The sequence below is a fragment of the Macadamia integrifolia genome, chromosome 9, assembly GCF_013358625.1.
Source record: "Macadamia integrifolia cultivar HAES 741 chromosome 9, SCU_Mint_v3, whole genome shotgun sequence".
NCBI lineage: Eukaryota > Viridiplantae > Streptophyta > Magnoliopsida > Proteales > Proteaceae > Macadamia > Macadamia integrifolia.
The window spans coordinates 1,065,937-1,093,128 of NC_056565.1; the positions used below are offsets into that span (position 1 = coordinate 1,065,937).

Here is a 27,192-nt window from a genome sequence, read left to right on the forward strand (position 1 = left end):
CCATTATTTAGGCCCGTTAAAGTGGCCCATTTCAAAGAAAACTCATGAGATCAAAGGCCCAACACATACATAACACAATCCAAGGCTTATTTGCAATATAATAAGCCCAAGTAATTTATCTACATCACTTGAACTAAGGAAACAAGTCCAAGAAACTCCTTTTAGAAGAACTTGCTCAAACATTCCATATGGGGCCCTCAGTACTGTTCACATGAACAGTGTTCATGGGTACTGATCACTTGAACAGTAACTCGTGATCTACATCAAATGTGTTCAGTAGTGAGATAAACTACTCAAATTTCAAAATAACATACCCGAAAGTTGCTCATTTGCAATTACATAGGAAAAATCCCGCATAGCAGTTGGCAACATCATCAGCCATCTCGTTAGCCTGCCATGTGGCAATACCACATTAGAGTAATAGTATTATTATTTTAATTTCAAATAGCACCCTAGCCCATGCCACTTATGCCCATCTCATGCCTCTTGACATCACCATGCCTATGTATGACCATGCACATTAAATGCATCATGTCATCACATGCATATCACCATAGCCATGTATGCATTATATCGACCCATTATGATCCTATGCATGACAAGTACATGTTACCAGCTGATTGTTGGTGGGATGTTCCTGTGGTGTTGTTTTGTTGCTTTCTTTTTCTTTGTTCATTTTTTTCCTTCATTATGTTTCTTTTTATGCCGATCCATGTAGCTGACTCCATTTAGGAAATGCTAAGTTGTTGTTGTTGTTGTTATTGTTGCATCCACGTCATTATCATTATCATCATCACATCATCATGCATTGCGTCATTGCCATCAAGCATCCACACATCATAATCATGCTCCCAACATGCCATACACATCCACAACCATGCCAAACACATCCCCGACATGTTCCAACACAGCCACATGTTTGCCACATCACCAAAGTCTTACACATCATCAACATGCTGAGTTGCTGACACATCATATATAGGTCTAACACCTCACCAATATGCTGAACACATCCATTGGCATGTCTGACACATCATTAGCCCTGACTGATGCAGTGATGCTGTACACATCATATGCCATGTCATCATCATATTGCTTCCATCACTTTGACACTGTCCACTGACACACTTCCTGTACTCTGTACTGCTCTATGCCACATCATCAGAATATGTCTGACCACCTCATTAGGACCCTGACATTACACTGATACTGGCTACATCATCAGTCTCGTGACTCTGGTCATCTCACCACTGCACTGGGCATATTTGCAACTTCATGTCAGCTGTATAGTCCCCCACTTCTAGCTCTGCTTACATAACTCTTTGATTGTTTTGACAACAATGACAACCAGAGTCCAACATAGATAGGATAAAAAGTCTGGGGATCCACCAAGCACATTACTGAATTCACAGCAGCAACCACTGAATCCACAGCAGCAAAATTCAGGAAAATCTGGATTGGTATATTACTCAAATCAGTGGGGAGGCCTGAAGGCCAGTACATATATTTATAATATGTGATGTGACAGGGACCCAATCAGGATTGATTAGGACTACTGATATCAAACTTGATCTGAAAGGAAGGAAAACATAAACAAAAATAACTTAAAAACTCCTCCGATAAACAAGCTAATTGGAGTGCACTAAAAGAGACCTAGGATTGTCTCAGATTTTTGCAAAGTAGTTTTTGTTTTGAGTGAATACGTCCGGAAGGCTTGGGTTCAATGACTGTAGCAAGCTGGAACTGACTTGGACTCTGTAATGAAAACCATAACAGGGCTGAATTAACAGATCTTATTCCATCATGAATAATACTAACTAATGAAAATCAGAAATGAAAAATAAAACTGATAACAGATCCCCCTGACAGAACAGGACTAAGAATTCCTAGTAAGATCAGGAATTCTGAAATTGCAGGCTCACTTCAGTGTCTTCTTCCTCTGTTACTGGTTCTGGAACTTAGCTTCTGCATCAAAGGTTGTCAGTCCCTCAGAAATTTTTATATTGAGAGGTTTTTGTTGCTTCTGATGTTGGCCATGTTGGTTTTGTTTCTTGGATTTTTGACAGGTTTCTGATCCAAGCTTACGTGCTATTTCAATTGCCAAAGAGTATCATATTGCAAGAATAGATGCAATTGATGCCAAAGAGAGAGGAGATAAGAAAAGACAGGAACAGGCAGGCCATTTAATCCGCAAACTTAAGAAAGAGATATCTGCTCTAGGTTGAACTTTCTTCTGCTATCTGCTCCGTAAGCCATTGTTTTATTCAGTGTATTTGATGTGATATGTGAATTAATGAAGCAGGGCTATCGGATGAAATCTTGGCATCTGGGTTGGGCGATGATCATAGTTCTGATAACATAATATCAGATTCTACGACTTACAATGGTCCTGAGACAATGAAGTTAAGTGGTCCTGACATTGTAGCCCCTGAGATTGATGCTTCAGTTGATGGAAATTTTGTGGAAAGTTGCGGTTCTGAGGTGTTTGCTGATCCTTCTGATTCGTCGAATGCTCCAGCCAAGGAGGGAGTTATTGTGGACAATGTGGAGCCAGGAGATGTTGAACTCCTGGGATTATTCTCTGAAGATGCTTCTTCTGGAGCTTTACCTCCTGAAATTGTGGAACTGCAGAGGAAAGAAAAGATAGCACAATTGTTTAGAGGGCAGAATTTGGAAAAAATTGATGGCATTTGGAAAAGGGTAATGACTTGCAATGTCCATTTTTGAGTCAAGGGAATTGTTCTCGCTGTATTAGCCTGTTGGATTTGGTCATAAACTGCCAAAATGGGTGAAGCAGATTAGTTAGGCTACCTTCTGCTTTCCATTGTTTCTCTTTGTGACATATCTTATGTGGTATGGCCAAGGTTCGAAATCTTGTTTCATTTCGGTGTTTCGGTGGGTTCAGAAACACCAGTTTCATTTCGTTTTGGCGAAATTTCGGCCGAAATGGTGTATTTTTTTTGTTTGTTTCGGTTGATTGTTTCGGTGGTCAAACGGCCATATTTTGACCTGAAACTTGGTGGAGAACTTATTTTAAGGTTAATAAACATGCTTAGAACATAAAAATGCAAAAATATTAGAACATGACATTGTTTTAGAGTTGCACATTTGTTTGGCAGCAACTGTTGAACTGTTCTGAAAATTTTACTTGGTTTTAGAGAAAGAATTTTACCTTTCCTAAGCTTTGAATGTGTAGACCTTGTAGGAATCCAATGGAAGTTAAAATGTGTGATGATGTGGCTAATTAGAGGGTTGTTAGAGACTTGGAGTGTTTTTCCTTCAAAATATGCAAATGGAACGGAAACCACCGAGATAGGTGAGACAGAGTCGACATTTCAACCGAACTACTGAAATTTCGATCGAGATATGGTATTTATAACACATAGAATGTACCGAGATGACCGAGATACCGAAACGAGACCTAAATACCGAAATTTTGTACAAATGTTATTTCGGGCCTTATTTTATTTTGGCAAAAAAAAAAAAAAAAAAAATGGCCGAAATTTCGGCGAGATTTCGAACCATGGGTATGGCAACCTTTGCTCTGGTTTACATGCTTGATAGTTTGTCTTTCAGCTCTTCATATTTGTCGTCTCCAACTACTGTAGATTCTTTTTTCTATTTTCCTCCATATGCCTATTAATTATTTCTATGCTGTTTTTCAAAACGACAGGGTGACCCACCAAAGATTCCCAAGGCTGTTCTTCATCAGCTGTGCCAGAAATTTGGGTGGGAGGCACCCAAGTTTAATAAATTGCCTGGGAAAGTTGGTAGATTCTCTTATGCTGTCAGTGTATTACGTACAGCCAGTGGGAGGGGCAAGGGCAGAAAACCTGGAGGACTGATTACCCTTCAGCTTCCCATCCAAGATGAAGCCTCTGAATCTGCTGAGGTAACTACACACCATTGGAAGCTACATCTTGTTATCATGCAATACCCGTAGTTGTTTGTAGATAAAGAATTAACTCTAATTTTTGAGTCCTTTCTATACTAATCCTTCGCTGCTTGTTATGTAATTCAAGAACTCCTGTTTTCTAAATGAATTGGTGCAAGAAAAAAAGAACTGCTTTACATTTTGAAGGTTAAGATGAACCTGTGGTAGCTCTTTGTGAATGCTGCTTCAAAGATTGTGAAGTTCTAGTTGAATGGTTTTGCAGGATGCACAGAATAAAGTTGCAGCATTTGCTCTTTATCGTCTGTTTCCAGATCTTCCTGTTCACCAACTAATTGTAGAGCCATACTCTTCATTCATTATAAAGTGGTGGGAAGGTGATCTTTCATGCATTCTACAACATAGCATATGAGACATGTCTGTCTGGATTACTTAATGGTTGCCATTGTTTGCAAATTACAGGAGAATCTGCAACCAAGATAGAAGAAAGCGAGGAGGTCCGTAGAGCTGATTTTGTGGATTCGTTATTGACTGCTGACAATTCAGGATCGGCAATTACAAAGGAGCTCATTCCTAGTGAAGAGCTTGTAAAACCTTATGTTCCCGAGAGCTCACATTCTATTTCTGCCACGAAAGCTGAAAGTATGTTGTCGGACTTGTTTTTGTTTCATCTTATGCAGAAACGAAACAGAACTACATTACCTGAAAATATGTTGGAAAATGGGAAATTAGTGACTGTTTATTTTCTCAGAAGATTTGAAATTGTAGCACGAATGAGCTTGTGGTTCAATCCTCGATTGGCAAAGCTGATAGCTCATCTATGAAGAAGTATAATAGAAGAAGCTGGATGGACATCAGACGAAGAGAAAATATTGTAGCCTTTCTCAGTTCCTAGTAGTACTTGATTTGTTATTCTAATAGTAGCCTTATTGGTGCAGCAGAAAAAGAAGTTCTACCAAGGAGACACCCTAAATGTTATACCAACAGGAGAGCGTAACTAGTGGTAACTCTGACTACCATCAGAGAGAATATGCATAAGACTCGGAATATTATCCAAGAATACACTACAAGGCACTAGATTGTCCCAGGGCTGGGTGTGTGGGAGGGGGAATAAAGGCAGAGAGAAAATGAAAGCAGAAAATAGAAAGACCTATGTCAATCCACCTCAAAGTCCTGCTAATGAACTTCAAACATCTATCAGAACTACTCAACACACCTTTACGCTTCTTTTCCACTCTTTCACCTTATGCTGAAGTCTTCATTCTTGGGGCCAACTGCTGGCCCTTCCTGTAGCTTTTTCTACTGGTGCATCACCACTTTACCTTGCATACTTAGTATTTAATAGGATAACCCCATCCCTTTGGCTGAAACACATTGAGTCATCCAATGTATAAGTAAGCCAGGCAGCTTTTGCAACTGCCAAAACCTTGATGCCAATGAATTTAAAACAGAAAATCTGGACATGACATATCCAGATGAGTGACCTCTTCTTCCATATCCTTGAAAGAACATATTTTAGAATGTTCTCACTGAAGTTGTTGCTTCTCATTGAACCCCTTTCTTTTTTGTACTCTTCCCCTCAGCCACCCACCCTACAAATCGCTTGTGGATTTCTCTGTCTTCTGATGCTACTTGAATGGTTTTGAATTACTAATGTATAGATTCTAATTTAGAGCATCTATCGTTATCTTCTCATTCTATGCATTGAATATGAATCTCAGTTCTCCTTTAGAAGCATTTTTTCTAACACTTAGGTACATCTATCATATGATGTACAAAATTAAATTCTGGTTTTGTTTTTTGGGCATCTCCTCTTTGGTATATTTTTAGAATATTTGTTTTGCCACTGTACGCTTGATGTGACTAATTTTCTCTTTTTTAACAGGATTTAATTATTACAAAGATGCTGAGAGTACCTATTTGAGACAAGAACAAGAAAACAAAGTGAAAGTTCTGAGATACAAGGTTGGCTCACTTTTCCTCAAAGAACTGATACTGATGTCTCTTTTCATGTAAATTTGTTGAAACTTGCAACCCTCTCCCCCACCCCCCACCAACCACACACACCCCCCTCCCCCGCCCCCCCCCCCCCCCCCCCCCCCCCCCCCAAAAAAAAAAAAAAAAAAGGTGGAAAAACCTTGTTCCCGTATACTTAAATGCCACCATAATGAACATTCCCAGATGTTATTTTCCTGATCAACAGAAAAAAAAGAATACAAGACCACATACAAGAGATGTAAAAAATGGTCGAAAAGAACTCTAACAAAATTCCCAAAGGCCAGGCAAAAGGTTAATGACGTAAAGAGAGGGTGGCGTCGGAAAGATGGGACAATGTAGAGGCAGTGTCAAACCGGTGGATGTGCAATAACCATGTTCATCAGAATGCTAAATAAAGGAGTTCATAAATGTGGAATCTTTTATAGAAGTGCTTATTAAGCTGCTTTGTTAGTTCAGAGTTGTTGCAGTTTCAGACCTGGAGCAACCAATAAGAAGAAGAAGAAGAACAGAGAAAGTGAAGAAGAAAACAAGGAAATAGGGCAGCAATGTACTGCTGAGAATTTTTTATTCACCCCAAAAAAAAAAAAAAAAAAAAAAATGTACTGCTGAGAGATACAGAGGATAAGAGAAAGGGGAGAAGAGACTGCCGATTGGAGAAAATAATAGAATGACTCAATTGGCAGTCCCCTCATCTTATATAATAGGTTAACCTAACAGTAAATCACAAAGGACAAGTATGCCCTTAACAATCCCCCTCTAGTTGGAGGCTAGAGCATCAATATCATCCATTCCTAGCTTGGAACACCCCAATGAAAGCAAGCCGTCCAAGGCCGTGGTGAACATTTCCCTTGGTTGGCTGCCAGTGCTAACAAATGGTGTTGCAATCGATCTCTTTATAAGGTCATCTCTAACAAAATGATAATCAACTTCGATTTGTTTGGTTTGTTTATGGGAAACTGGGTTGCTAGCAGTATAGATAGCTGCCTGATTATCACAAAACATAACAACTGGATTTGTAGCATAGTTCAGAATTTTTCTGAAATCTTGGAAATATTTATCTAGTTTCGACGTGCTCGAGACAAAACAGGAGGCGAAACCAAAAGTAGCATAACTTTGGTCACAAAAATGCATGAAATTTTGGTTGAAAATTCCAGTCATTTTGGCCGTTTGCCTGATTTCCTTAACAAATATTATGCTTTCCTTTTCAGGAAATGTTAAAAGCTAGAGCTGCTCTTCCTATTGCTGAATTGAAAAGCAATATACTACATCTACTGAAGGAGAACGATGTTCTTGTAGTTTGTGGGGAAACAGGTTGTGGAAAGACAACTCAGGTACTATAGTTAGTTTTTTCTGCCGCTTCATCATATACCCTTCTTTACATTTGCAGCATGTTCAAGCTGTTGCTATTTTGGAACTTCTTGTAAATATGATTCTTCCTAGTTCGTAGGAAAACTTTTTCCTCATATTCCAGAACGTGGTGGCTGATGATGCTAAGGAAGAAATTTTGTAGGTCCCACAATTCATATTGGATGACATGATTGAAGCTGGACTTGGTGCGCATTGTAGCATCATTTGCACACAACCAAGGAGAATAGCGGTATGCAATATTATATGCATTTTTTTTAGGTTTGTTTCTTTTATTATTTTTTATGGGTTCTTTCACAACAACAAAGCTTAGCCTTATCCCAACTATATGGGGTTGGCTACATGGATCTGCAAAGCACAAAAAAAAAAAAAAAAAAAAAAAAAAAAAAAAAAAAAAAAAAAAAATTTGGGATATCCCACTCACGAACAATCGGCAACTCGGATCCTAGCCCTCCAGACAGCTCTGTTAGATGCCATATTAGGGTGAAGACTTAACTTTTGCATGTCTCTTCTAACTACCTCCTCAATGGTCATTTTTGGCCTACCCCTAGCCCTTTTAGCTCCATTCATCTGCATCTGGTCACTTCTTCGTACTGGAGCATCCAAGGGCCTCCTTTGGACATGCCCAAACCATCGTAATCAATATTCTCTGAGCTTATCCTGAATTGGTGCAACTCCTAAATCTGTTCTAACTTGATCGTTCCTTATTCTCTCTCCGGGTTTTGCTGCACATCCATTTCAACATCCTCATCTCAACCACACTCAACTTTTCTATGTTACGCTTCTTGACTGCCCAACATTCTGCACCATACATCATAGCAGGTCTTATGGCCGTCCTGTAGAATTTTCCCTTAAGCTTTAGAGGAATACGTCGATCACATAACACTCCAGACGCCCCTCTCCATTTCATCCATCCTACTTTAATTCTGTGGAAAACATCATCATCAATCTCACATTCTTTGTTTAACGTAGAGCCCAGATATCTGAAGCAGTCTCATTACGGGATCTCTCTCCCATCAATTTTCACTTCCTCGCTATCAATCCTCAATCGATTGAAGTTACACTTCATATATTCTGTCTTTGTTCTACTTATCTTAAGACCTTTTGATTCCAAATTGTATTTCCATAGTTCCAACTTATCATTGATCTTGGTGCTGTTTCACCGACCAGTACAATATCATCTGCAAAAAGCATGCATGACGAGACTTCTCCTTGAATATTCCTAGTTAATTCATCCATGACCAATGTAAATAGGTAAGGGCTCAATGCAGATCCTTGATGTAACCCAATATTAATAAGGAACTCAACACCTTGGCCATCCACAGATCACAGATCTCACACTAGTCACCACATCTCTATACATGTCTTTAAGTATATCCACATATTTACTTGACACTTCTTTCTTCTTCTTTGTATTCTATTATCTTTTCTTTCCTTTTCTTCTACCTTGTTTTTGAAGTAACTATTGTTTGAAGGTCTGGTTATTAATTACTTTTTCACTCTTTCAACACTGTAGACCAGTCAAAAGTGGACTCCTTAAGAGGTTAGATTTGCATCATGGAAAATATTTCTGTTTTCCCCCTTTCAATGAACCTTTGAATAATTCTTAGCATGATTTGATAAAAGGAATATAAGAATTAAAAAACTAAGTGTACAAAAAAATTTCCATAACTTTCCCAAAATGTCTAAAAATTACAATATCCACTGGAAAGATAAGGAATTCTGTAGCTTAGATTCTTGCTCTCTATAGAAGGTGAACTAGCTAGAGATAAGGCCATACATAAAGATCTTGCTTTTGCTGGAAAGGCAAGGAATTCCCAAAATCTCTTATGAGCAGCTGTTACAGTTTCCTTAGTAGCTTTTCCATTTGAATAAAATAGTTTTTTTTTTTTAAATAAATTATAAAAAAATAAAAAAAATAATCTCAAATGTATCTTCGAAATTTTCAAGATCTATTGAATAAGCACTAATGTAGGAAAATTATGACAGAATCAAACTCTGAAGAATTCCAAAGGAAAAAAAATCCAGAAAAACTGGAGAGGACACAAGTATGTGAGTCTGAAAAAAATCTTATCTAAAAAGTTCAGATCTGTACAAATTTTATACCTTAAAAATGATGCAATACAGGGTTCCAAAAACCCACCTCGGATCTGTCAAGAAAGCTAAACCAGAACCTGTGAAGAAGAGAATTGAGAGAGAGACAAAGAGATTGGGGGAGGAAGGCTTGTGTGATAGGTGATGTCCGATCTATCACCAGCCAGTCTTTATATTAAATCTGAAACAATTACATACTCTTAGTAGGACTCTAAAGTTAATCATAACGGGAACCTAACAAAGATATTTATTAACAAATACCATCCCATGGTATGGAGTTCTATGGGTGATCGCCACATACACTCTTAGCACTCCCCCTCATGCTGGAGTTTACATATAGTGAAAGAAAGCTCTAGCTTGGACCAACAAGAACTCCCATGAGCACAGGGAGAACTCCAATCAACCACCATAAAGCCAACAACAGTATCAGCTCAAATACATCAAACATCAATAGATGAAGAAATGTCGTGTCAAATAAACCAAACAGAACCATCAGCAACGAACAACAATAACACCAAAAGCCCTTACCCAAAGAAGGAACTCCAACAAAAGTGTGGCATCCAATAGCTACATCAAAAGACACTCCTTCAAAAGTGTAGCATCCAATAACTATACTGCTGCAATTTATTCCCCCTACCATGCTCGGAGACTCCCTCATTGCTAAGTGTCCTAAGGGCCTTCTGGACGACGAAGCTTCTCGGTGGACCTCGTCGCTTGTGGGCCATTTTATAAGGAAACGACCACCATTCTACCTTCGGGTTCTGTGGAAATTTACCTTATGGACCATGGCTCCTTCCTCTTTAAATTTTCTGATGAGGGTGACAAAGTTCGCTACCTCGAGGGTGCCCCTTAGCGCGTGGGAAGGAACCTTATATTCCTTCGGTACTGGAACCGCCGATTGCTTCTCAACAGGGTAGACTACTCTACCATTCCCCTTTGGGTCTCCTCGCTTGGCCTACCCCTTCACTTTTGGTGGACTTAGCATTGTGGGGTCAGTTCTTGGGCAGCCTCTTTGCTCCAATGCTCGTACTTGCTGCGAAGACAAGCTTGCTTTTGCGCACATTTGTGTGGAAGTTTCAGCCTCTGCCGCCCTCCCTTCCTCTATCTCTGTTCAGGATGGAGAAGGATTCACTTTCCAACAACCTGTCTGCTATGATTGGAGACCCCCATAAGGCCTCAATTGCAAAGTTTTTGGTCATGACAGTGCTGTCTGCCTCCCTAGGCCTTCAACCTCTGCTACTGATGACATGGTTCATGCTTCTGATGGGATCTCCTTAAGGTGGGATCAATTTGTCATGTCTGTTTATGACCAACGACCATTTATTTCCCCCTCCAGCGAGAGGGCGTCGTCTCGCCAGGCGGCGGACTCATTCGCGCCCTTCTGGTGCTGCTTCTTTTGCGGCTCCCGTGGTTCATGGCGGCCCTTTACCCGTCGGACACAACATATTCTCGATATTGTAGGCTGATTTGGAGGACTCTGTCGCCTTATATGGTCCAATCACTGTCGATGTCCCCTCCAGTGAGCCTCTAGAAGCCAAATCTGTATCTGTTGTCACCATCCCCTCAAGCCTGGCTGATGTCGCTTCCTCTATAGAGCACTCTTCCTCCTCAGTATCCTCCTCTGATGACGGATCACCTGCAATACTTCCTCATCCGATGATGATGCCTCGGAGTGTTAGCCCTCTGATACTGAGTCCAATGGAGAAGCTTCCCTTTCTGTTGTGTCTGAGCATCATCTGGAAAGTTCTCCTGTGCCTCTTGACGACTCCCTGGCCCCCTCTTATGTTGATGGTTCCATGTTGGATGTGGGGCCTAGTCCCTCTTTGCCTCACAATTCTGGGCTGGTGAGTTCGCAGTCTTTGGCCCTGACAGACGACCCACCCTTTTTGCTACCCTCTGCTCTGGCTGGCCCGGCCCAGCCCACCCAACTGGCCTTTTATCTTCTCCTTCTGGATCGGCCCAGGCCCACTGTCCTTCCTATGGAACTTGACCCACGTTCTCTGTCATTGTCTTATCCCCTACCTGCAAACCAGTATCCATGGACCCGACCCAGAACCTTCCTGCTAATCCTTCTCCCCTGCTCGTCGGGTCGGTTAATTCGAAGAAAACATAGAAAGGTTCATTCTCTAGCCCTTTCCAGCCTTCCTCTCCTAAGATGCCTCCTGCCCAAGATGCCCCCATCCACCCTTTGTCCTATCGCCGGCGCCGCAGCTCCCGGCCTTCGTCTGTTCGTGTTTGCTCCATCTCTTTAGAGCATGAGAAGCCTTCCTTCACTCGTGCCTGATGTCTCACGGCTTGGTTTGGAATATCAGAGGTCTGAATTCCCCTCAGAAACAAGCGGTTGCCCACTTACTTCTAAAAGACTATCGTCCCTCGTTTTGCTGTCTTTTGGAATCTCACATTAAGGAGGCCTCTTTCTCCCTTGTTGCTTCTTCCATTGCCCCCGGCTGGTCTTCTCTGACCAATCACCCCAATCACCCTAATGGTAGAATCTGCTTCCTTTGGGATGCTTCCAAACTTATTGTCTCTCTCCTTTCTTCCTCCTCCTAGTTCCTCCACCTTAACATCTCTGACATTGCGGGCAGCTTCTCCTTTCTGTTATCAACCATCTATGCCTCTAATCGCTTGCTGGAAAGAACCACTCTTTGGAATGACTTGCGAGTTATTGCTTCCCAGGTTGGGTCCGGACCTTGGGGTATTTGTGGGGACTTCAATGTGGTCTGTTATGCTCATGAAAAACAAGGAGGGGGTCATCTAAACTTGGGAAGTATTGATGCTTTCAATGAATGCATTAATGACCTGGCTATAGATGATCTTTGATGGTCTAGAATCAAATTTACCTGGAATAACAGAAGAGTTGGCTCCGATCGTATTGCTTGTAAGCTAGACCGGATGCTGGTAAATGAAGCTTGGTTGTCCACCTTCCCTTCATCTCATGGCACCATTGAGCCCCCTGCCACCTCTGACCATAGTCCCATCTTTCTCCTCATTCATCCTCCCACCTCTTTTGGCCCAAAGCCCTTTAAATACTATGATAAGTGGTTCTCTCATCTTGACTTCCTCTTTGTTGTCCAAATTACCTAGGCTAAGCCTGTTCATGCCCGCTCCTCCCCTCTTATTGCTTTGTCCAGGAAGCTAAAAAATGTCAAAGAGGACCTTAAGCTTTGGAATACTAATACCTTCGGGAACATTTCTTCTCTTGTTGCGAAATGCAGGAATAAACTCACCTCCATTCAAATTCAGATTCAAGCTGATCACTTGAACATTTCCCTTGCTGAGGAGGAGAAATCTGAATCTACAAAGCCTGCTTGCTTATTGGCTAATGAGGAAAGTTTCCTGAAGCAAAAGTCCATAATTAATTGGTTGGAGTTAGGGGATTCGAATTCCTCTTATATTCATTGCTCTCTCAAAGCCAGGAATAACTTTAACTCCATCCTCAAGCTTACTAATTCTGAGGGTATCCAAGTCGACAAAGGGGAAGAAATAAAAGAGGTGGTTGTGGACCATTTCAGGAAGTTGTTCAATCACCCCTCCCTCCTGGGTACCCCCATTCTTGTTGGGCTCCTCAACAAGTTCATCCCTACCAGTATGGCCCATATGCTTTGGTCTATCCCCTCAGATGAGGAAATCTCCAAGGCTATTTTCTCTCACAAAGCTAGCAAAGCTCCTGGCCCAAATGGCTTCAGTATGGGATTCTTCACCTCAGCTTCGGACATCATTAAAGAGGATTTGATTAAAACTGTAAAGAGCTTCTTCTTCAATCTGAGCCAGATCAAGGGTATCAGTCACACTTTTCTCTACCTTATTCCTAAGATTGATATAAACAACTTCAAGCCGATTTCCCTATGCAATCTTTTGTACAAGTTCATAGCCAAAATCCTTGCCATCCACATTAAGGCTGTGGTTGACTCTCTTGTCAGTGAGAACCAATCAGCATTCATTCCTGGAAGAAGCATTGCTAACAACATCCTCCTTTGCCACGAGATTGTGCGAGGGTTTGATAGAAAAGGTCATTCTTTAGCTGCTTTTATGAAGATTGACATCCATAAGGCTTTTGACTTTCTTCGGTGGGATTTTATCATTTCGGTCCTCACCCAGATTGGTTTCCCGCCTACCTTCACCAACTGGATTTACCACTGCATTGCTTCGCCCATGTTCTCTGTTTTGGTTAATGGTAGTTCGGTGGGCTATTTTTCCCCCTTTGCAGGAATCAGGGAAGGCTGCCCCCTATCGCCTTACATCTTCTGTCTTGCTATGGAAGTCCTCTCTAGAAGTTTGCAGTCGGCCATTGATCAGAAGCTCATTTTTCCTATCCCCAAATGCAAAGCTCTCAAGCTGACTCACCTTGCCTTTGCGGATGATCTGATGATCTTCTCCAAAGTAGATGGCCCTCATTAGATGCTATTATGCATTGTCTGGATCTCTTTGCTAGGATGTCTGGCCTTCACATCAACCTGAGGAAATCCCTCCCCTTCTTTCGGGTATCATTGAAGACGTGAAGCTCTCCCTCCTTGAGAAGAGTGGGTTTGCTTTGGGTTCTCTGCCGGTAAGGTACCTGGGGCTTCCTCTTATTCCTGGGAGGCTCACTGCCCGCCACTGCAATCTTATGTTGGATCTCTTTAGGAAAGGCCTTCAACTTTGGAAAGGAAGGCTCTTATCCTTTGCGAGGCGCTTGTGCTTGTTAGAATTGTCCTCCAAGCTTCTTATATTTACTAGTCTTGAATCTATGGGCTGCCCAAGACCATGATCTCTAAAATGGAACCCATCTTTGCTGCCTTCTTATAGAAAGGATGTGAATCTTCTAGATTCCTTTGCCCCATCAGATGGGCTGCGGCATGCCTTCCCAAAAATGAAGGGGGCCTTGGTCTTAGGCTAATCAAGGATGTCAATAATGCAGGAATCTTAAAGCTCATCTGGAAAGTGGCTTCCAAAAAGAAATGCATCTGGGTGGCTTGTATGTACTCTTATATAATTAAGCAAGGCTCCTTTTGGACCATGAATATTCCTTTAGACTCCTCCTGGGTGTGGTGCAAGATCTTCTCTCTCAAAGCCTTTGCTTCTAGATCCATCTCCTTTAGCATTAGGGATAGCTCTTCCATCCTTCTCTGGCATGACCCTTGGCATCCTATAGGAATCCTCTCGAATGTGCTCTCTGCTTGTAGCATTTATAGCTCCGGGTTGTCTAGGCAAGCTGATGCAGTTCCAATAAGGGTTTAGACAAGGAGAACCAAGACCAAGGTCGACCCAGATCTGGTCCAAGTCAGCCCACGGTTTGGGCTGCTAATGGGGTTACTAATTAGTTATTTAGTTTCTATTTTGAAGTCCTAAATTAGTTTATAATTTCAAGTCATTGTTAGTTTCTAATTTCTGTCAAGACTAGTTTCTATTTTCATTAGATTCTAATTTCCAGTTTTAGTAACGTCTTGTAATCAGTTTTTAGTAACTCTGAGTTACTATTACTTGTAAACCCTCCCCGTCATTATAAATGAAGATGATGGCTCTTTTAATGAGCCACGATTTTGACTAATAAGAGAAAAACAACTCTCTTGTTACTGCCGTTGGGTAACCTTGGTTGTTCCTTGTGTTTGATCAAGGCCTAGGGATTGGTGTTTGATCCAATCGACACTCTGTGGTGAGAAGTCCGAGTGGGTTGCTATTATTTTCTGGTTTCTCTTATTGTGGATATCTTCTTTAATTTCCCAAGTAAGTAATCTGAACTTTCTACAGAATTATTCTGGGTTCTGAATCTTTGTTTCTCTTCCACCGACCTATATTGTTCTAATCATCCAGCCATCTGATGGCTTTAAGCTTCTGGTCGAGTGTTACCCTAGCTGTGTGGAAGACTCGATCCCATTTACAGTGTATTCTGACCATGGATCTGTTAGTTGCTGTAATTATTCCTATTCTGGCCGATTGAAGTTTTCTGCCCAGAATTGCCGTCTAATCTGTGTTGAATGTTGATGTTGACTGCTTTCTTTATTCTCCAATGGACTGGACCTTCTAATTAATAATCTGAGTTGATTATATGCTCCTTAATATTCTGCTATAGAATTTCCTGAAGTTGTTGGGATCGACTGCAAGGTTTCAGAACCTGCTGTCCAGAATTGATTTCTGGTTTGGTTTATCTGTTCCTGTGGTGTCTTGTTTCTGATTGTGCCTTATTCAGTAATCTGTACCTGCTGTTGGTTAGTCTACTTGCTGGTGTAATCTCTGTTTTCAAAAATTCTAGATTCTGGGTTTGAAAATTCTGGTTTTCAATGACTGTTGATTGATTACTTCTGGACTATTGTAGCTGTCTAATATTGGGTGATTATTGGTTTTTCTTTGGTTTAACTTTTCTGCAGTCTTGGGTCTAGTTTGGTTGTCAAATCTATCCCTACATTAAGTGGTATCAGAGCATGGCTGGGAACAACACCCCCACCCTAGTTTCTCTTATGGAGATGCTACAGACTATGAGGACTAAGATGAAGGATGAACAGCAAGCCTTACCGACTGAATTGAAGGTTGAATTGGATGCCAGGTTGTTGAATGAAGAGACCCCACCACAATAGCCTACTGGCGATTTACGTACAACACCCGAAGTAGAAACCCCATTGAATGTGGTTGCTCAATTGACTAACAGGAGAGCAAACCCTAATCTGAGAGCACCACAGAGGTTTCCGATACCACGACCTACTGTTGAAGAGCATGTAATTTTGAGACTGAGCGTCCCGTGCAACAGCGGTATTCTGGAGATTCACAGAAGGTCAAGCTCGATCTGAAGGAGTTTGATGGGAGATATGACCCCCAATTGTTCTATGATTGGGCAGTGGCACTAGACGACTATTTTGACTATTATGAGTTACCTGAGGAACGGAAGATGAAACTAACTCGTGCTAAGCTAGTTGGGGCTGCTCGTGAGTGGTGGAGGACCTATGAACTAGAGTTAGAAGACCGTGGTAGAGTACCTACTAGTTGGGAGGAGATGAAGCTTGAGTTATCAGATAAATACTTGCCATGCAACTTCAGAGCTCCCATACAAGACCAACTGAACTCTCTTTGTCAAGGGTCTATGACTGTTGCCGAGTACATGAACAAGTTTGACGCACTTTATTCTCGTACAGGCATAAGGGAGAATGAAAGGCAATTGTTATCTCTGTTTCGACTGGGATTGCGAGCTGAAATCAACAGGGGTATCGAAGTTGTTAAAGTGCACTCAGTGAGGGATTGTTTTGACAAGGCCCTACGAGCAGAGGAGCTTCTAGCACAGCCAGTTGGAAGGTTTGGGTTCCAAGCTGGGGAGGTAAAGAAGAATTTTTCAACTATTATACCTAGTAGCTCAACACCTCCAAAGTCCACTGTTCCTCCACGAGCTGATCATAAAGGAAAGGCACCCATGACCGGTGGTAATAAGGTACAGTGTTTCCATTGCCAAGAGGTAGGACATTTTGCTAAGTCTTGTCCGCATAAGCAGAGGGTTAATGCAGTAACTGAGGTCGAGGACTCCAATGAGGAGGATGAGTCAGCTCTTTATCATTATCCTTTAGAGGATGATGATGATGGTGGATATGACTATGATATGGAAAACACTAATGAGGATGATACTCAAGGAATAAATATTGTTACTCGCATATTGGTGGCTGAAACCAAAGGAGATGATTGGTGACATAACTGCATATTCTACAGCCGTATGAAGTCAGGTGAGCATACTTGTCAGATTATCATTGATAGTGGAAGCTGTATCAACGTTGTTTCTGAAGCCTTTGTGAAGAGAGCAACCTTGAAAGCTAACTCACATCCTCAGCCTTATAAGGTATCCTTGCTGAATGGTAATACTCTAGAGGTGAATAAGAGATGCTCAGTTTCTTTGAAACTTTACCGATATGAAGAGAAAGTTTGGTGTGATGTGATCCCAATGAAACTCACAGATGTATTGCTTGGTCGTCCCTGGATGTATGACAATGATGCTATGGTTAGAGGGAAGAAGAATCTGTGTACTTTCATGTGGAAGGGTGTTCCTATAACTTTCTATCTGGTAAATGTGCTGGCTGAAATACGGCGAAAGAGATCCTTAAGGTCAAATCAGAAGGACATTGACAATGAGAAGAAGGTATTAGCTATGCCCACAAAGGAGTTGCTAGCTACTCCCCACAAACAGTTCTTACGCATAAGTCATGAGAGTGGAATGGTTATGGCACTTGTCACTAGGGAAATCACTCCCCAACCTGAAGTAACGCATAGTGCACCTATCAGAGAGCTCCTATCTGATTTTTCTGACTTAGTCCCTGATGATCTCCCAGATGAGTTGTCATCTATAAGAGACATACAACATGCTATTGACTTGGTACCTGGTTCGGTTTTACCCAACCTTCCCATAGTTTTTGAGGCGCTGCTAAGGCATCGCCTTACAAGTGCCTTGGTGCTAATGCGGTCTAAAGATGGTAAGGCAGTGCTCCGCCTTATGTGAAGTGGCGCCTTATGGTTTTTTTTTTTTTTTTTTTTTTTTTTTTTTTAAAATTACTTGATGAAGATTCCAAATATAGATTTTTTATTGGTAGGTGTATGGTTTTGTTAACACTTAAGATGTATGGGATCAGCTTTACTCCACCAAAAATAACCAAAACAAACAAAACAAAAACACGATTCACAAACAGGGTTTGGATTTTGTCAAGGGCTTTGAGAAGGAATCAAGGAATGAGGAAGAACCACTGATTCAGACGACCATTTTGCTCCGGCAGCGGTGAGCTTCATTCTTCTTTGACAGGAGTAGAAATATAGTGGATGACCTTAGGGCTTAGGCACTCATTTTGGCATCATAGAGGTAAGTATAATAAATACTTGTATTTTTTATATCTTCTTTTCTTGATATTTATAATTTTGTTTCATAATTATGTATCTATATTATATGTTAATATGTTATGACGATTGATGATTGATGATTGATGATTGATGAAAATGAACTTAGTTTATTCACTTTATTGATTTGTTTTCTTGATGAATATCTTACATTGGTATGAATATGAACTTTTAATATTTATTTAACATATGAGTAATAGGATTCAATTAGGATTTGAGCCAAATAGATTGGTTTTATAAAAAAAGTACACATGAATGCTTTAGTCGATAATGCAACGCTTTATGCCCGCCTTATCGCTAAGGCGCTCCAAAAGACCCTCAAACGCCCCCGTCGCCTTACCGTCGTAAAAACTATGAACCTTCTTGTTTACAGACTTAGTCCTATTGAGCATGCCGAGCAGAAACGGCAAGTGGATGGATTACTACAGAAGGGCTTCATTGAGGAGAGCTTAAGTCCTTGTGCAGTACCAGCTTTACTCATGCCAAAGAAGGATGGTTCTTGGCGTATGTGTGTGGACAGCCGTGCTATCAACAAGATAACAAGATAACAGTCAAGTATAGGTTTCCTATATCACAACTAGATGATATGTTGGATATGCTGTCTGGGGCAAAGGTCTTTTCCAAGTTAGATCTGTGGAGTGGCTATCATCAGATTTGCATCCGTTCTGGAGATGAGTGGAAGACCGCGTTTAAGACCAAGGATGGCTTATATGAGTGGAAAGTCATGCCTTTCGGTCTGACAATTGCACCTAGTACTTTTATGGGGGTGATGACACAGGTCCTTCGTCCCTTCATTGGTCGCTTTTTGGTTGTTTATTTTGATGACATTTTGGTATACAGTAAGAACCAAGAAGAGCATAAGGATCACTTGAGGCAAGTCTTGAGAGTACTCCGTGCTGAGAAGTTATACATTAATCTCAAGAAGTGTTCCTTCATGCTACCTAAGGTTGTATTCCTTGGATTTATCGTGTCATCAAAGGGGGTTGAAGCTGATCCGGAGAAGATCAAGAGCATCACTGATTGGCCCACACCTAAGACTCTAACAGAAGTCCGTAGCTTTCATGGGTTGGCTTCCTTCTACAGAAGATTTGTTCGGAACTTCAGTGCAGTTATGGCACCCATCACTGAATGTATGAAGTCGAGTAAAGGGAAGTTTGAATGGACAGCTGCAGCGACCAAAGCCTTCGCTCTTGTGAAGAGAAAGATGACAGAGGCACCCATCCTACGCCTACCAGATTTTGACAAAGTATTTGAGGTAGCTACAGATGCTTCACATGTTGGACTAGGAGGAGTGATAATGCAAGAAGGACACCCCATCGCCTTTTATAGCGAAAAATTGAATGAGGCCGAGAAGCGCTATTCGACTTATGATCTGGAGTTGTATGCAGTCGTCCAAGTGCTACGCCATTGGAGGCACTACCTCATTGGTAAGGAGTTCATTTTGTACACTGATCATAAAGCCTTGAAGCACCTTCACACACAGAAGTCGATTAGCCACAAACATGCCAAATGGGTAGCCTACTTGCAGGAGTTTGTATTTGCTATGAAGTACAAGGCGGGAAAAGAGAATACAGTGGCTGATGCACTTAGCTGGAAAGTGCTCACACTTAACACATTTTCAGCACATGTTATTAACAGAGATCAGATACGGGGTGAGTACACCTCTGATTCTGATTTCAGTACTGTCTTTATGCAGTTACAACAAGGTGGGCAGCACCTAAAGTACTCTATTCATGATGGGTACTTGTTCTTTGGCACATGGCTTTGTATCCCAAACTCTTCCCTATGTCATCACATCATACGAGAGTTACATGGAGGAGGATTAGGAGGACATTTTGGGAAAGATAAGACTCTTGCACAGGTGATTGATCGATATTATTGGCCATGCATTGTAAAGGATGTCGATCATGTGATCAAGAGATGCCGTGTATGTCAGTTGGCAAAAGGGGGAAAATAGAATACAGGTTTATACTCTCCATTACCTATTCCTCATGCACCGTGGCTTGATGTTAGCATGGATTTTGTTCTTGGACTACCCCCTACTAGAGAACGATATGATTTCATTATGGTGGTTGTGGATCGTTTCTCTAAGATGGCTCATTTTATACTTTGTCGTAAGACTTTTGATGCTTATCAGGTTGCAAAGCTCTTCTTCAAGGAAGTAGTACGACTACATGGGCTACCAACCAGTATTGTGTTTGACCGTGATGTTAAGTTCATGAGTTTATTTTTGGAAGACATTGTGGTTGAAGACAAATACTAAGCTGAACTTTTCAACTGCATTTCATCCACAGACAGACGGACAGACAAAGGTGGTGAACCGTAGCTTGGGAAACTTGTTGAGGTGTTTGGTTCGAGACTATGAGAAGACATGGCCTTCTATTCTTGACATTGCAGAATTTGCCTACAGCAGCTCAGTGAATAGGACAACAGGTCGTACTCCTTTTGAGATCTTGCTTGGAGTTCAACCTAAGCGGCCTATTGACCTTATGTCACTTCCACCCCAGGCTCGAGTTAGTGTTGAAGCTGATGAGTTCTTGCGTCATATCACTGAGGTGCATGCCCACGTCCGACGACGTATTGCCTTGAACAATAAGGTGTATAAGGCTTCTACTGATCGTCATCGGTGTTATGCGGAGTTCAAACCTGGGGACATGGTGATGATTCAAGTAAATCCTGAACGGTTTCAGACGGGTGTCAATACCAAGCTACATCCACGAAAGATGGGTCCCTACAAGGTGCTGAAACGTATAGGACCTAATGCTTATGTGCTTGAGCTGCCGGATGACATGACCATAAGCAACGTGTTTAATGTGGCTGATCTTCACCTTTATGTTGGGCATCATTCGGATGATGGAGACATGGAGAAAATGCTGAGGTTGCCTCAACTCAAGCCACCCACTTTTGAAGTTATTAAAGACGTCTTGGATGATAATTACAAGACCTCCCGCTGTGGTACCGGTTATCACACTTTTCTTATCAAGTGGAAAGGCTGTCCCCGTAGTGACTGTACTTCGATTCATGCTGATGATTTCAAGAGGCTTGATCCCAACTTGTATGAGCGCTATATATCCTTTATCCATTTGTCGGAGTCGAATGTTTTCAAGCCGGGGGAGCTGATGCAGTTCCAACAATGGTTTACACAAGGAGAACCAAGACCAAGGTCGACCCAGATCTGGTCCAAGTCAGCCCACGGTTTGGGCTGCTAATGGGGTTACTAATTAGTTATTTAGTTTTTATTTTGAAGTCCTAAATTAGTTTCTAATTTCAAGTCATTGTTAGTTTCTAATTTCTGTCAAGACTAGTTTCTATTTTCATTAGAATCTAATTTCCAGTTTTAGTAACTTCTTGTAATCAGTTTTTAGTAACTCAGATTTAGTAACTCTGAGTTACTATTACTTGTAAACCCTCCCCATCATTATAAATAAAGATGATGGCTCTTTTAATGAGCCACGATTTTGACTAATAAGAAAAAAACAACTCTCTTGTTGCTGCCGCTGGGTAACCCTGGCTGTTCCTTGTGTTTGATCAAGGCCTAGGGATTGGTGTTTGATCCAATCGACACTCTGCGGCGAGAAGTCCGAGTGGGTTGCTATTATTTTCTGGTTTCTCTTATTGTCGATATCTTCTTTAATTTCCCAAGTAAGTAATCTGAACTTTCTGCAGAATTATTCTGGGTTCTGAATCTCTGTTTCTCTTCCACCGGCCTATACTGTTCTAATCAACCAGCCATCTGATGGCTTTAAGCTTCTGGTCGAGTGTTACCTTGGTTGTGTGGAAGACTCGATCCCATTTATAGTGTATTCTGACCATGGATCTGTTAGTTGTTGTAATTATTCCTATTCTGGCTGATTGAAGTTTTCTGCCCAGAATTGCCGTCTAATCTGTGTTGAATGTTGATGTTGACTGCTTCCTTTATTCTCCGATGGACTGGACCTTCTAATTAATAATCTGAGTTGATTATATGCTCCTTAATATTCTGCTATAGAATTTACTGAAGTTGCTGGGATCGACTGCAAGGTTTCAGAACCTGCTGTCCAGAATTGAGTTCTGGTTTGGTTTATCTGTTCCTGTGGTGTCTTGTTTCTGATTGTGCCTTATTCAGTAATCTGTACCTGCTGCTGGTTAGTCTACTTGCTGGTGTAATCTCTGTTTTCAGAAATTCCAGATTCTGGGTTTGAAAATTCTGGTTTTCAATGTCTGTTGACTGATTACTTCTGGACTGTTGTAGCTGTCTAATATTGGGTGATTATTGGTTGTTCTTTGGTTTAACTTTCCTGCAGTCTTGGGTCTAGTTTGGTTGTCAAATCTATCCCTACATTACAAGCTAGGGTTGCAGACATATTATCGTTTGGAGTCTGGACCCCGCCAGCCCCTTCCTTTCCTCAGATTGCTGAGATTTGGGATAGTTTGCCTACTATTCATCTTGGAGGTCAGGCAAGAAATGATTCAATCGTTTGGCTCCACTCTTTAAATGGGCTCTTCTGTATCAAGTCTGCTTGGGACCATATTAGATTGCATGGGAATCCAGCCCCATGGCATAGGCTTATTTGGTTCAAGCATTATATACGTTGACAAAGCTTCATAGCGTGGAGGGTCTTCATAAGATGCCTTCGTACACAAGCCTTCCTCATCTAGAGAAGTATCCTAGTGTCCCCAACATGCTATCTTTGCGGTTTTGAGCCTGAAGACATTGATCATCTCTTTTTTGCTTGCCTTATGTCTCTCTCCATCATGAGTTTTGTCTTATCCAAAATGCTGGCCTGTGAGAAGAAGAATTCTCCCTTTTCATAGGGAGTGGATCTGGATCGACATGACATTCCAAGGGAAGACTATCTACGATCTGGTTACCAAGTTTGCTTTTTGTGCTTCGATCAACCAAATCTGGATAGAGGGCAATTATAGAAAATGGACCTCCAACTCTCGGTCTCTGGAAAAGATTTGGAGCTCCATATTTTTTGTTATTAAAGCAAAGATCTCTAAAGTTGCTATTACTTGTCTCCCTTCTCCTAGAAATTGTCACATTGTTGATTCTTGGGAGCTTCCCAGCTCTGTTTTTAGGACTCTTCCCTCCTCATGAGGGCTAAGGGTTTCTTTTCTTCTCTCCCCGTAAGGGGCTTGTATGTATCTTCTTCTCTTTGGTAATGAATTATTTATTCACAAAAAAAAAAAAAAAAAAAAAAATCCACTAAAAATCACTATTTAGCCACATCGAATCATAAAAATCAACATTAGGTCACATTAAGTCATAAAAAATCAACATTTACAGAAATGCTCTTGTTCTATAATAATTTTGACTCGTCAAATGATTTTATTTTTACATGAGACCTTTTGTATTAAGTATGACATAAAACTAGCTTTCCAACAAGTCTATATTACGTAAATCTGAGTTGTAATGACAAAGTTATGTTTCGGTCAAACTTATTTTAAAGTGTGTGAATGCTGTTAAAATCTCCTGAATGAAAATAATTTTATGGATATCAAAATAAAAGATCATTTTATCAGACTTTTGGTTTTTAGCGATGATTTAACATGATAAGATTTATGAAATTTTCATAATTGAGAAAACCCCAACATTTAAAAGTTGAAAATCGCCCCTATAACCAAGATCCAGTTTTTGTTCTTGGACTGGGTGGTTGACCTCTTATGCTTTTGTTTAAACTATTTTTATTGGATTCAAATGGGAGGTATTTGTTCATTTACTTAAATGATATCGGATTTGGTTTTTTTTTTTCTTAGACGAAATGACATACGAAATATAAAAGTACATAATTTTGGTCATCTCGGTCACACTTTGGTAATTTCGTTTCGAAATTTCGCTTGATTCGGGAAAAAAAATGCATTATTTAGTCGAAATTTCGGCTGTCTTTGTCATTTCGTTTATCTCATTTTGCTAATTTCGGCCACGTCAGCAATTAGCCCCCCAAAATGACTAGCGAAACACAGGAAAAAGTACATTTTACCAAAAGGAAATGAGTTCTTGAACCTTGGTGTCAAGCAATAAATAGCCCATAGCAACTAATGGGGTCATAGAATGATGGGATAGGAGTAGGACATTACTAGACAGTTGGCAGCATAGTTTTTAAGGCGCTACTAAGGCGACGCCTTATTAGCGCCTTGGCGCTGATGCGGTCTAGAGATGGTAAGGCAGTGCTCCGCCTTACGAGAAGTGGCGCCTTATGGGTTTTTTTTTTAAACACATTTTAAAATTACTTGATGAAGATTCCAAATGTAGATTTTTTATTGGTAGGTGTATGATTTTATTAACACTTGAGATGTATGGGATCAACTTTACTCCACCAAAAATTACCAAAACAAACAAAACAAAAACACGATTTACAAACAGGGTTTGGCTTTTGTCAAGGGTTTTAAGAAAGGGCTTTGAGAAGGAATCAAGGAACAAGGAAGAACCACTTATCTAGGCGACCATTTTGCTCTGGCAGTGGTGAGCTTCATTCTTCATTGACAGGAGTAGAAATATAGTGGATGATCTTAGGGCTTAGGCACTCATTTTGGCATCATAGAGATAAGTATAATAAATACTTGTATTTTTTATGTCTTCTATTCTTTATTTTTATAATTTTATTTCATAATTATGTATTTATATTATATGTTAATATGTTATGATGATTGATGATTGATGAAGATGAATTTAGTTTATTCACTTTGTTGATTTGTTTTCTTGATGAATATCTTACATTGGTATGAATATGAACTTTTAATATTTATTTAACATATGAGTAATATGATTCAACTAGGATTTGAGCCAAATAGATTGGTTTTATAAAAAAATTACACAGGAACGCTTTAGTCAATAAGGCGACGCTTTATGCCCGCCTTATTGCTAAGGCGCTCCGAAAGACCTTCAAACGCCTCCATCGCCTTACCGCCTTAAAAACTATGGTTGGCAGCACCCCATTTGTCCTAAGGGGCACCAATAGTAAGGGGGCTAGCAGTAGTTCCTGTAAGGTAGCCAATGTAACCGTGGCCAGCAATAGACATGTCGTAGGATATAGTAAAAATCAGGTAATTGCTCCCATCCAACTTGATGGAGCTAGTAGGGAAAGATGGGTAGTCGCCATTAGAGCTGTGATTCCCACCATCCAAAAGAACTGATGTGCTAGAATCTTCAGACGCCACAGGTGCTGGTCCCAAAAGTAATCACGAGCAACTTCAAGCTTCCAGGTCTAGTCCTTTACTAGAATCTAGTTTAAATAGGTAGGGTTTCGACCGTATAGAAGACCCCTGGTGGTAGGATACCATCAAGGGTAAGACCCTAAAGGGACAAAACAATGGAGAAGGGGGTTATGGCTGCCTAGGGGGTGGGGGAGAGAGAGAGAGAGAGAGAGAGAGAGAGGTTAGGCGATCACGAGGGGAAAGGAATGGTGGTTAGGCAATCGTGAGAGAGAAGAAGAGAGGTGGCAGCAGCGGTGAGATCGAGAGAGGGAGGAGGAGCAATGACAGAGGTGGTGAGGGGTTTTAGGAAGGACTTAAGGTTTTGGGAAGGAGAACCTAACCTGCTTTGATACCATGTTGATTTGGGAAAAAATTTGACTTATGCCAACTGACTCTAAACCCTCTTCTAAATATAATAGTTGGATTAGGGATTTACAAGATAGGAGAACCATAATGTCCCTAATGATAAATAAGGACCAATCTACCCTTAAAGACCCATATTACAATAGAATGTCTTTGCTCAAATAAGCTTATCTGAACGGCACACATATCTGCCATGTGGCAGATTAGATGGGGCCTAAATTTTGTGGATAGGTAGAGCTCGAGGTCCTCTGCTTATGTGTTGAGTTTCAGCCAAATTGTCATTGCCAAGTGGCAAAATATATCTAGGGATCACAGGAGGATATTTGATTGAATTAGGTTTTGAAATTTGACATTTGTTAATCCAAATCTAAACCTGTCTATCCAACGGTCAGAATCATTGCATCATCTTGCCACATGGCTCAAAATAGTTTACTGTTTATGAGCCTATCATAAATGGGGCCGTGAAATTGAAATTATCCCATATATGATACATGTTCTCCCTAAACTTCATTTCTTGTTTGCCCCTTGCTCTCTATTATTGCAGAAGCCTTATGCTCGTCATAAATCTGGGTTCTTTCACTTGTCTATTTAGGCTATTTCTGTTGCGGAAAGAGTAGCAGATGAGCGATGTGAACCATCACCAGGTTCAGATGGGTCCTTGGTTGGGTTTCAAGTTCGTCTTGACAGTGCAAGGTAGTTATACTTCTTTTTCTGCTCGATTTGATGTAAAAAATTTATTTGTGTAACCAAAACTTGTTTGTCGAATTATGCTAATTTTTTTACATGGTTAGAATGAAATATATTTTGGATATAACGCATCCTTTTGTGAAGGTTGAACTAATCTGCTCAGTTAAATTTCATGTGTAAATAGAGTTCAATATCTTTCTCCCTTGGCCTCTTTTATGTTCTGTTTGACCCTGGGTATTATTTGTATGTTCATGCTTTAGATTAGTCAAAATTTTATTAGGTAAGAGAAATGATAAGGAAGCCCGCTATATGCTGAACAAGGATCTGTACAATGGTTTTATGGCTCTTTTTCTCTTTTTCCCCCCCAGAGTTATATGGCCATTACATACACTGAAAGGAATGCTCATCAAATTCTGGAAGAGCTAATGCCATTGAATTCTTTGCATAAAGTGGTCCATAAATAAACTCTCTAAGGATTTCCATGCCACTTTACAGGCTGGTTTCGCTGTTAGAATTTTTGTAATAGGGTACTTTAGGAACTGTTTTACTTCTCATTTTTTTTTCTTTTTTTTTGGGGGGGGGTGGATGAATAAATAAATATATACCCAAAGAGAAGAGAAAATACAAGGGGAAAAAGGGGGTGGGGGGAGGGGAGGCTTAAGCCAACAAGGAGAAGCCAACCCCAAGGGGATCAAAGCAAAAAGAAACTCAAAAATATAGCAACCAACAAGAGCCAGAAGAAGCCAACCAGCAACCAAAGCCAAAAGAGGGGGGGGGGGGGG

At 40.8% G+C, this 27,192-nt stretch overlaps 1 protein-coding gene across 1 annotated transcript in view; it reads left to right on the top strand.

The window, feature by feature from the left end:
- The window catches only part of LOC122088594 (DExH-box ATP-dependent RNA helicase DExH7, chloroplastic-like), a 42,479-nt gene extending 16,059 nt beyond the window's left edge, over positions 1-26,420 (top strand). Inside the window, exons 5-13 of the mRNA XM_042657908.1 lie at positions 2,067-2,220; positions 2,303-2,700; positions 3,674-3,892; positions 4,158-4,269; positions 4,355-4,534; positions 5,778-5,857; positions 7,099-7,221; positions 7,401-7,487; positions 26,316-26,420. Coding sequence (XP_042513842.1) covers positions 2,067-2,220; positions 2,303-2,700; positions 3,674-3,892; positions 4,158-4,269; positions 4,355-4,534; positions 5,778-5,857; positions 7,099-7,221; positions 7,401-7,487; positions 26,316-26,420 — 1,458 coding nt within the window. The remainder of the gene's footprint in view (positions 1-2,066; positions 2,221-2,302; positions 2,701-3,673; positions 3,893-4,157; positions 4,270-4,354; positions 4,535-5,777; positions 5,858-7,098; positions 7,222-7,400; positions 7,488-26,315) is intronic.
- The last annotated feature ends 772 nt before the right edge of the window (positions 26,421-27,192 follow it).